Source organism: Micromys minutus (assembly GCF_963924665.1).
Source record: "Micromys minutus genome assembly, chromosome: 1".
Classification (NCBI taxonomy): domain Eukaryota; kingdom Metazoa; phylum Chordata; class Mammalia; order Rodentia; family Muridae; genus Micromys; species Micromys minutus.
The window spans coordinates 105,006,990-105,018,199 of NC_137969.1; the positions used below are offsets into that span (position 1 = coordinate 105,006,990).

General features: G+C 44.1%; 1 protein-coding gene across 2 annotated transcripts in view; it reads left to right on the top strand.

The window, feature by feature from the left end:
- The window catches only part of PTPDC1 (protein tyrosine phosphatase domain containing 1), a 52,857-nt gene extending 47,344 nt beyond the window's left edge, over window positions 1–5,513 (top strand). The window contains exons 8-10 of one of the 2 annotated variants that reach the window (XM_080909747.1): window positions 29–214; window positions 2,415–2,525; window positions 3,749–5,513. In XM_080909747.1, coding sequence (XP_080765873.1) covers window positions 29–214; window positions 2,415–2,525; window positions 3,749–3,868 — 417 coding nt within the window. In that variant the 3' untranslated portion in view covers window positions 3,869–5,513. The remainder of the gene's footprint in view (window positions 1–28; window positions 215–2,414; window positions 2,526–3,748) is intronic. The other variant, XM_080909748.1, reaches the window with a different exon arrangement.
- The last annotated feature ends 5,697 nt before the right edge of the window (window positions 5,514–11,210 follow it).

Sequence of the window (11,210 nt, forward strand, 5' to 3'; positions counted from 1 at the left end):
CCATCCCTCTCTCCCTCTTCCTTTGTAGAAAGAACTAAATTCCCGAGAGGGAGCCTGGGAACGAATATGTGGTGAGAGAGACCCTTTCATCTTGTGCAGTTTGATGTGGTCTTGGGTGGAGCAGCTGAAAGAGCCTGTAATCACCAAAGAGGATGTGGACATGCTGGTCAGCAGACAAGCAGATGCTGCCGAAGCCCTATTTTTACTAGAGAAGGTAAAGTAGCGGTTGGACCAGCTAATGAAGTTAATTAAGGCCTCAATACAAGCTTCACACATGTGCCAAAAAAAAAAAAAAAAAATCCATTACCAAAAGAATGACTTTTCTATTTATGTCTAATTCAGTAGGTTTTCTTTTTCTTTGTTTTAATCCCCTAATTTTGCATGTACTATTTGTGTGCAAGTTTGTATGTTTGTGTGCAGTTCTCACAGAGGACAAGAGGGCATTGGATGCAGTGCTCACAGGACAGGAGAGAGCATTGGATTCTCCTGAAGCTGGAGCTGCAGGCCTTTGTCAGCTACTTGCTGTAGTTTCTGGGAACTGAACTCAGGTCCTTTGCAAGAACAGCACATGTTCCTAACCACTGAGCCACATCTTCACTCTCCTGATTTAGTAGTTTTTCTAAGATAAGAGAATAAATTGGGGCTGGGGTGTGGCTTGGTGGTAAAGGACTAGCCTCATATGTGTAAGGCCCTGGGTTTGATCTGCAGCACTGGAGACACAGCAAAACTGATAGACAGTGTGTTTAGAAAACAGAAATGGCAGTGAATGCTTGTAATCCCAGCACTCAGGAGGTAGAGGGAGATTATAAATTTGAGGTCAGCCTGGACTACATACTATTCAAGGACATCATGTAGTGTGCAATTAGACTCTTAAAAACCAAGCTGGGTAAGCGGCTTTGTGGTAGTTCACTTGTGTACCATATACAAAGGCCCAGGTTTGATGCTGACCCCCTAAAAGGAATCTGTTTATAACTGAGACCAAGATGACCACACTTTCAGGGATCATTTCTACTGTGTTCATTTCAGAAGAGTTGCATTAAATTCTTCCAGCCTTTCCTTTTTAATCTTTTCAGTAACATAGCAAACATCATTAAATTTTAGATTTTATTTTGTCTTTAAAAGTATAGTATTTTGCCAGGTCTAGTGGTGCACACGTTTAGTCCCTTCACTCAAGAGTCAGAGGCTGGCGCATCTCTGTGAGTGTGAAGATGTCCTGGTCTACGTAGTGATTTCCAAGCCGGTCAGGGCTACAAAATAAGACTCTGTCCCCCAGACAAAGCAAAACAAAAGGTATAGTTTTTTATTCCAAGTAGGTGAACATCTCAGGTAGTGGGTGTGGTGATTTGTGTGTATCTTAAGCAGGGCTGTGTTAAAACTCTTCACCTTTTCAAGGTTTTGTTTCTACTCACTGTGAGCTTGTGTCAATAAAAACTAAAATGCAGGTTGGAATATGCACTCCTTAGGACTGTTAAAGGGGGATGTTTCACGGGCACTTGTATGTGTGCATGCATCATATTATATAGCTTATATGTGTATGAAGTAGGAAGAATATCCGGAAGCCATAAACTAGTTCCAGTGTTTGCTGTCAGGAAAGAGATGGAAATCGTAGATCCTATTACACAGTTTAGTATTTTTAACCACATAAGGATATAATCTTTTTAGTCCATAATTGGCCTTGCTTTTTTGTTTTGGAGAACAATACTAGCTCTCAGCCTTGAGTTACCTACCTTGCAGTGTAAACATCTCATTGTTCCTAAGTCATGACAAAAATCCGTGACTATGTCTACGCACAAACTACTGTCACAGTATATTCACAAACACACATGTAGGCAATGCCCACACACACAGGTTTGTGTGTGTGTGTGAAGACCTAAGGTTAATGTCCTGTCTTGCTCCATCTCTCTCTACCCTATGTATCTGGCTAGGCTGGCTAGGCAGCTGGCTGTAGGAATCCCATCTCCGCCTCCCTGGCTGTGTTCATAGCCAGGCCCCTCATGCCCACCAGGCTTTTTGCATGGGTTCTAGAAATCTGAATTCCAGACTTAAGGCTTGCACAGAAGGCTCTTTACTTGAGCCATCTCCCTGCCCTATGCATACCTTGTAGATAAGGTTTTTTCCACTGTGTAGAGCCCTTTTCCTAGGATACTTTTCCAGTGGTTATATGTGAGAGATAAAAAAGGAGATGGTAGATGAGGAAGGATTAGCCTTGCTGAGCAGCTGTGAACAACCCCTTCAGGACGTAATTCCACTTTCACCTCTGCCTATCTTGATAGCACTTGGAGATGAAGGGCCCCTCTTAGAGACAAGGCATGGTAGAAGGACAGGTATCTAGGTAAGATCAGACGTGATCCTTCTGGTGAAGCTCATGCACTTGGTCTCATCAAGCCGCCTGCAATGACAGTCTGTGTCCACAGGGGCAGTACCAGACCATCCTGTGTGTGCTGCACTGCATAGTGAGCCTGCAGACGCTTCCTGTGGAGGTGGAGGAAGCTTGCCTTTCACATGCCATTAAAGCCTTCACCAAGGTGAGTCCCTGTGTCCTCCACACCAGTCACACCACCTCTGTAAGTCAGGAACCCAAAGGCCAACTTCTCTTCTCAAGTAAAAACACTTAGCTGTTTCCCTGTAATGCAAATGTGCTTTATACGTAGTTACAGAGTTTCCTAACAGTGTATCAGGACAAAGCTGACCTGTCAAGTTATTGAAGGATAATTCCGGAGCAAAGAGAGAAACAGTTTCTATTTCAGATAGTCTTTTTAAATCCTGTTCTTCATAGGAGTCAGGGGTATTTGCATATCCAGTCAGTTCCACCTTGGATTTAAACAACAATCATGTAAGCAGAGTTAAACATTCAAAATTATCAAGTTGCTACCCACAAAGGTGAAATACATGCTTCTGGGAGAAATGCAGTTGTTTATTTCTGATGTCTGAGCCTTGTGGGCACCATCAACAAGACACTGGCTAATAAGGAGAGCAGCAAACAAGCATCCTGTATCCCTTATGTTGCTGATGAAGTGAACAGCCTTTCCTTGTTATTGTTTGTCTAAGAAGGAGCAGTTTGTGAAGGGGAGAAGCTGTGCCAGGATCCCGATCCCCTCTCAGTAAGACATACCTTCCTCTGGGACAGCGCAGGGTTCTCTGTCCTGTAACCGTCACTCCTCAGCAGAGAGTGACAGCTGTGGCAAGGGCCTTCCCAGCAGTGACAAAATGCCAGTTATGAAGTAGCAAGGAAATAATGGTATGGTTAGGGTCACCATAACGTGAGAAGCTGTATTAAAGGGTTGCAGCATTAGGAAGGTTGAGAACCAGTGATACAAACATAAGATAAAGGATGAAACTACACAGTGACAGGTGGAAAGCCACGCTGTTTGGGTCTCATAGTCCAGTGTGGCCCTAGGGCTCCTGGACGTGGTGTGCCTCCTTCAAAAGGAAACGTCTCTTGCAACAACAGTGGTTAGTCAGTCTCAGCTTCACATCACTGCTGACGTCCCTGGCGGCTCCTGCCTGGCTTGTATTAAACTCCAGGCTTGGCACTGAATGAGTCTTCAAAGGTTTGGCACAGGCGTGGTTGACAGCCCTAACATAGTCCCTCAGATAAAATGTATGAAACTTACATATGTGTTTAACTATATGTGTTTTATGTAAACCTTTATTGTTGATTTTCCCAAATCCTTCTTCACTTTGCAAACAGAAACTCATTGGAGTATTTACTCCAGTGTCTTGAATAAAATTTTTTCTTTGTTACCAGGTTAATTTTGATTCTGAAAACGGGCCAATAGTTTATGACACCCTGAAAAAAATATTTAGGCACACGTTGGAAGAAAAGAGAAAAGTGGCAAAAGACAGCCCGAGGCCTGGCCTCTCCTGAGGCTTTCTTCTCTGGACAAGCGTCTAACCTAAGCATCATCGTCCTAAGGGCGGCACTTCTGCTCCCCTGGACCAGTGCTGGCTGCGCTTCCTTGCTCCCGTGTATCGTCACTGCTTCTCCTGTGCTGAGGTGGCGCCTTCCTCCTTCCTCGGTTATTTATTACCTTTGAGCTGTGTCTTGAATAATTGCCATAAAGTTGGTGCCACTTTATTTATTTACTGAATTGATATTGTTGTGTTGACATTTTAAGTGTCATTTGTGTCTTTATTCTTTTTGACATTTTGGAGAAAAAATAATCCTTTCAAAACAGTTTTTTTTTTTGACAAAACTCTCTGTAGAGAGTAAAATTAAATCATTTTAGTAGTAAAACCTCACTATGTATCCTTCCCAAGACATGTGTCCCCTCCCTCAGAGATATGACCTAAGATAGTCACCAAGTGTCTTAAACCGTTTTATATTTGTTACTAAGAAGGCTATTAATACATTTTAAAGGACTTTTTAAAAACGTTGAGGCTTTTTGTTTTTCTTTTCTTTTTTTAAACAGATGTGGCAAAGGCTTTCAAAGACTATTTTCGGTGATTCAGTGATTCAGTTTACTTTACTAGCCCGACAGGAGGGGGTGGGATTGTAGAAAGGAAACTTGCTCTTTGTCAGGCTTCCAGACAGCCTCTCTCCTGGCTGTCGGGAGTGAGCAGCTCTCAACCCAAAAACCTTCTTCTGCTTCCCCAAGCTGCTGCTGAGCCAGCGCCCTGCTGTACAGAGAGAAACGGATCAGAAGTGGCCAGCATGGGCCTTTGTCCTCCCAGGGACTGTTCAGAAAGGACAGCGGTGCTGGGGGAAGAGCTGGAGCAAGTCAGGCCAGCCACTTTCTGTCCCAGGAGTGCTGGCATCGCTGCCTGGCCTGTGCCCAGCCCCAGAAGCTGCTCTTTCACAAGAGCTTTTTACCTCGGCCTCTGGCGACAGCTGCTGTTTTGCTGTAAATTATAATTTTTAAGTTGAATTTGACCCCAGGTTGCACTCACCCTAACTGGTCAAACTTGTTCCTTTGGATTAAACTAGTAATCAGCAACTGAGGCCCTGTTTAAACTAAATGAATACATAGGAGCAGCAGAGCCCTTGCCATAATAGTTTTCTTGACAAAGGTGATAAGTAGACCAGTTGAAACGAAAGAAGTAACTCTTTGATTCTCAGAACCTTAGGAAACAAGCAAGACTGGATTAGAACAAATGAAGTCTCTCTAACCCATATATTTTTGAATTACAGTCTAGTGTATCCAACACAGTTTTGATAATTTCTCTCACCAACTCTGATGGCAGAGGCCAAGTGTAGTTCCCTTCACCTTGAATTTTCTTCTTAGGAAAGGAGATATGGTGGGGTCATGAACGGGCTTACCCAGTGCTGAAGTACCTTTTGAAGTGCCTAGCCTAACAACAGGACTCCTCGAATTCTGTCTCCTGTGTGCATTCTAAAAGCTATTATTCAAAGAGAATGCTTGTCTTCACCTCCCGTCAGCCTTGACTGGACAAGTGACACTGTGGACCTCGGCTGCTCTCCCTCCTTAAAGCCAGCAGCGCCTGCAACAGTCATATGCGGACACCACTGCATGTCAGAAAATCCAAATGCGCCAGCCTGAGAAGACACAGGCTCTGTGCAGGTGTTGTGCTTGTTTGAATAAAGGTAAAAAGAACCAGCTACTGTCCCGTTTTGTGGTTCTTCACTAGAGTGCTCTCAGGCATGGTGCACTCCCCTGTGACACAGGCGAGGTTGCTCTCAGCTGAATTAGCAGCTGAGCTAGCTAGCTGTGCTCACCTTCGGGTGTAGTGGGCCGTGATGAAGAGCGGCTCTAAGAGGAAGGACTTTTAAAACACAGTCCTGGCAGACAAGATTCCAGCCTTTCTATATATCTAAATGAGTAAAGACTTCTTTCTAGCCAAAAGGATGAAAATGTCACATATTGAAGAGGTTTTAGGGTTGCAAATCCTAAAGAAAAGGCAATTGAAAAGGCTTAAGAAAGGCAATTGAGAGCACCCCATACTGAGTGTGGGGAGCAGGAAGTACCTCGTTCCCCTTAGCACCCTGAAAAGCATTGTAGACACCAAGTGATGAACACACTAAGTAAGGCAGACTCCCCACGGTGTGCTCCCTGCCCACACAGCAGCCTGCAAGCTCTGGACTGGTGGACCATCCCAGTCTAGAGTACCATCTTGACACCAGAGCCCCTTGAGTACTGTGTGCTCCGGATTCTATTAGAGAGTGCCTGTTTTCCACAACTGTGTACACAGCACATACAGGAAAAGGTGGGGCCAGCACCGTGTGCCAATCAGATGATTCTTGCTACTGTCGGTTCCCGCCGCTTCCAAGACTAAGTACCCTCTGGGAAGAATTGCTGCTCCTGCTGCAGAATTTATTTATTTGCATAACTCAAATTCTGGGCTCATTTACTTAATCACATATTCAGCCAGTTTTCCAGTTTTATGTGAATATGCCGTGTTGTTGTTAGAAGGCACAGATATGAGCCTAGAGGGCAGGAAGATGCTGACACTTCCAGGATCTTGTGCCACTTTACAATAAGTTTTCCAGAGACACAGGGATCATTAAGGGAAAGGAGATGGGTTTCTTGAGATACAGAAGGGCATGGAGGTGTGCCATACCTCCCCTGTGGCCTGGCTTCAAGAGGGCAAGAAGGGTGAGAGGGGCCAAGAAGATTGAAATATCCTGACAACTCTTGTAATTAAGTTTTACATGTCCACAGTGACTCATACTAACTCATATAACCTAACTATTAGCCTGCAGTTTGTCTCTGATAGATGGATCCTTGGATGGGCAGGAGAGAGTCTCCAGTATCCGGGGATGGCTTTGAACTCTCCACATTTCTGAGGATGTTCTTCCAGTCATTCTGGCCTTCACCTCCGTCATCAAAATAAATAAATAAATAAATAAATAAATAAATAAATAGATAGATAAATAAAATAAACAAAAAACAAACAAACAAAAAAAAAAAACCAGCTCCCACCTCAAAGGAATAAAGGGTGTGGTTTATTCTGGAGCTTCTGAGAGTGACCATGGCCCAAGAGCACAGACTTAGGTTACTCCAAGTTCTGTCATCTAATATGGAAGCAGTTCAATGACATTTTAAAGAACAAGGACAGTCATAAGTTTAAATTATGTGGGTGGCAATCAGAGAGGCAGGCACAGCAAGATGGGAGAATTTTTTTTTATAAGCCCAAGATTCTATGTGATGGCATTCTTAGCTTTGTGTTGGTACAAGCTAGCGGTCTGCTAAGTTAATAGATTAAAAAAAAAAGGCTTTTGTCTATTGTCACGAGATTTAGGTTCCAACACAGGCAGAATGAGGGCCAGGACTTAGCCCAAGATAAGGTAATAAGCCCCTGGACATGCAGCAAACATTGTGATCTCTCCATAGCACTACAGTGCTAACCAATCCATTGGCCCTTGCAGACACAGCACCGTTCCAGGAGTTCTCACCCACACCTCCCAGCCACTAAGATCACGCCTACTGTGTGCAGTGGTGGGGGTCAAACCCACCCTGTGTACATACTAGGCGAGTGCCCCTACCATATTTTAAATAAGATTTTATTTCTGCATGTGTGTGTGTGTGTATACACACACGCACAGGCACATGTGTTTACACATATAAGTTCAATACCTATAGAGGCAAGAAAAGGCATCAGATCTGGACCTGTAGTCCTAGGAGACTGTGAACCACTGTATAGGTGCTGAAATTCAAACTTGGGTCGTCTACATGAGTAGTATATATTTTAACTGGTGAACCAACTCTCCAGCCCTCTACTACATTGATTTCTTGTGTTTTATTTTATTCTTTAAAAAAAAGGGGGGGGGGTTAGGAATACACAGTGGCTAAAGTACGTGTGCATGTATGTCTGTATGAAGGTGCCAGGTCCCTGGAATAAGAGTCACAGACAGTTGTGAGTCAATGTGGGTGCTGGGAATTAAACTGGGGTCCTCTGGGAGAGCAACCAGTGCTCTTAACCACTGAGCATCTCTCCAAATCCCAGAATAAAAAATGTTAAAACACCCAGGCTTTTGATTTTAGATTCATGTAGAGGGACCATTTCTGTAGGGAAGAAATGGTCAAATTGGGTATTCAGTGTAGCTTAACCTGATATTAAATGTTCCTGTGACTGGCAGGGAGCTATCCCTGGGTTTTGGTATGGCCTAGCTTAAATGACCATTATTCTAAACAGTATCCTACACTTTTACACTGGCTTCTTTTACAAATGTATGGGACTTGTTTTGTTTTTGAGCAAGACACATGCCCGTGCTAGGCAGTGTGTGACATGGAAATCAGGTAGGCATGAGTCCCTTTATCTAAGAACCAAGGTACCAAGGTCCAAACAGGCACCGAAGTCATCCTCATAGCAACCGTACTGAGGTAGAGCCTCTGCAAAGGTGCTTGCATCATGAATCTCTGTCGTTATGACCAGATCCTGCCGCCAACAACTAGTCTAACTCATTGTCCTCTCTGCCTCGTGAGGATTCCATGTTCTCCCCCCAAGTCTACCCTTAGGTTGAAATATCCACCTTAGTAGCAGAAGACAGCCCTCCCATAAGGCCAGCACCTGAGCCTGACCCCCCAGCCGTGGCAGGTCAAAGTGCAGAAGTGCTCTGGGAGCTGGGTTAATGAAGACCCACAGTAGTTCTGGGGTTGTGTCACCATGGTTGATACTGCAGCCTTACCTCATTCTTCGTGGTGGTGGTGTAAGTGAGGCTACCCCAGAACAGAAGATACTTGTATCTTCTCACAGCATGTGACTTCATCAAGTAAACTAAATTCATAAGTGACACTGGTTTTGTTGACTGCAATTGGATTAGTAAAGTGGTCCTGGCTTCTCTTGAGAGCTGGACATTGTTAAACACGGGGTTTTTATTGCAAGCTTAATTACCAATATTAATATCTCAGAGTACTCTAGCACTGAGCCCATTCTAGATGTTTCTAGAGGTCAGAACATAGGGATTATGGACTAGTATATTCAGCAGATTTCTTCTGTCAAAGAAATCTCCAAGCCCCAAAGTGTTCTGGATGCTGCCTGGCTTCTCTTAGCTGCTTGTAGCAAAGCAGAAGAAATGATCTAAAACAGTTCATAAGAGGGAAGCAGAGCCCGGATCTTCACACCAGGCACCGCTGATAGACTCGGTGTGTCCTGAAGGAACAGTGATGCTAACTCATCAGAACCCAGGGGGAATGTGTGCAGGGGCAGGCTAGTTTAGAAGAGAGCCGGATGCCTGCAGGCTCAAGCTCACCTTCAGCCTCTGCGTCTCAACCTCACCAGTGATGGCTGCAGCCATCCCCTTTGTGGAAGACCCCCTCCCCTGCCGTGGCGCTGTTGGGGGCTGGCAGAACGTTTAGGAAGTGCAGTTTGATGGAAGTCACCAGGAGAGATACTGGGGACTCACAGGTGATCCGATTCTCCTCCACCACTCCCACTACAGGACTGTGCCGTGTCAGACCCAGCTAGTGAGGCCAAGCCCCAGAGGCAGAAGCCTTTGAACCGTGGACCTTTTGTGCCATAAATATTTCTTTCTCTAAAATGGTCCTGTCAGATTTTTTTTTTTCCCCAGCAATGGAATGCTGACAACAGCATGACTTAAATTTTTTCCTAGTCTCTTATTTAAGAAAAGACAGCTGGATTCTTACGGCTAGCTGCCGTCTCGTGCAATCTGCAAGCGTGTCACATGCCACGCTGCAGCTGGAGAGTTCCCCAGTACATTCACGAGAATGAAAAGTCCACATGCTATCTTAGGATTCCGGAAACAGTTTTAGCCTTACAGATACCTCAAGGGAATGTGAAGTCCTCGGAATGAGGCTCGGGAGATGGCTCAGTTAGTGCTTGCTATGCAGGTACAAGGGTCTGAGCTTATTTTCCTGAACCCATGTCAAAAGGCTGGGCATGGTGGTATGTGTTCTTAATCCTAGTGCTGGGGAGGCAGAGATGGGCGGATCCCGGGTCTCAATGGCCAACCAGCTTAGCCTAATCGGTGACTTCCAAGCCAGGAAGAGATGTCTCAGACAAAAGGTGGGCACTGCCTGAAGACCACCCCCTGAGATTGTTGTGCTCTATCTTCACATGTATGTGCGCACGCACACACACACACACACACACACACACACACAAACACGCATGCATGCATACACACACACATTGAAGTCTCAGGGATGCATAACAGTAGAGGATCTCTATAAATCTTCAAAACTAACTCAAGAAAAACCTTCCACTAAGGAGGTGATGCTGGAAGTAGACTCAGTTGGTGAGCAGGAGAAATGGGGTGGTTCAGCTGTTCAGAGCGCTTGCTTTTGCAGAAGACTCAGGTGTGGTTCTTAGCAGCTGCATGGTACCTTACAGCATCCACAGTTCACAGTTCCTAGGGATCCAGTGCTCCCTGTGGACTCCATGGGCTCTATGCATGAATGTGCCGCACAGACATAGGCAAAAACTCTCATACCCATAAGATAAATAAAAACAAGGAAAAAAATCAAAATCAAAATAGGAAGTAGTAGTAGAGAACCATATAAACTTTCATTCCATATAAACTTATTTAAAAATAAAATGGTTTAGTGTGCAGAATAACCTTGTAGGTAAATGAGAATATATTTTTAATTAATAAAATAAACTTATAGATGGTGTGAGAATTCTATAAAATCCCAGAAAAATTTAACATTTGCAAATTTAATAAGTTAACTGCTTTGATAAAAGGAAGACATAAAAAAAAAAAAAAAAAAAAAAAAAAAAAAAGAACCTAAAGGTCAATGAGTTAGTTCTTTGTATAAAAGCACCAGCTACACAAACAAGCCTGGTGACCCAAGTTCCATCCTTAGAACCCACAGTGGAAGGAGAGAACACATAAGGTGTCTTCTGATCTCCCTGTATACCATGACATACACATGCCTGCACACACACACACACACACACACACACACACACACACACGAAATACAACACACATATTTATAATTATATATTTACATATGCTATATATATTTATAATTATATATAAATATTTTTAAACCATGCCACCCATTTGACAATTTCTAGAGAGATTACTGCTGCCTCTAGATGCACTGCAGATGTGACTGCTGTGTCTCATGTTCGTCAGTAGGTGGCAGAGAGGAGAGAGGCTTTGTCTATGCTCAGTGTTCTGACCTGTGGCCATCTGCATTAGTCTAACATTCCCTAAAAAAAGAGTGAGTCTGAGATGACCACCAGTCTGGCACCAGGAAGCCCAGACAGGGAGCTAGCCTAAGACAATCACCACTTAAGTGCCAGGCAGGCCCTGACAGGCTCACAGGATGGGAAGCAAACCA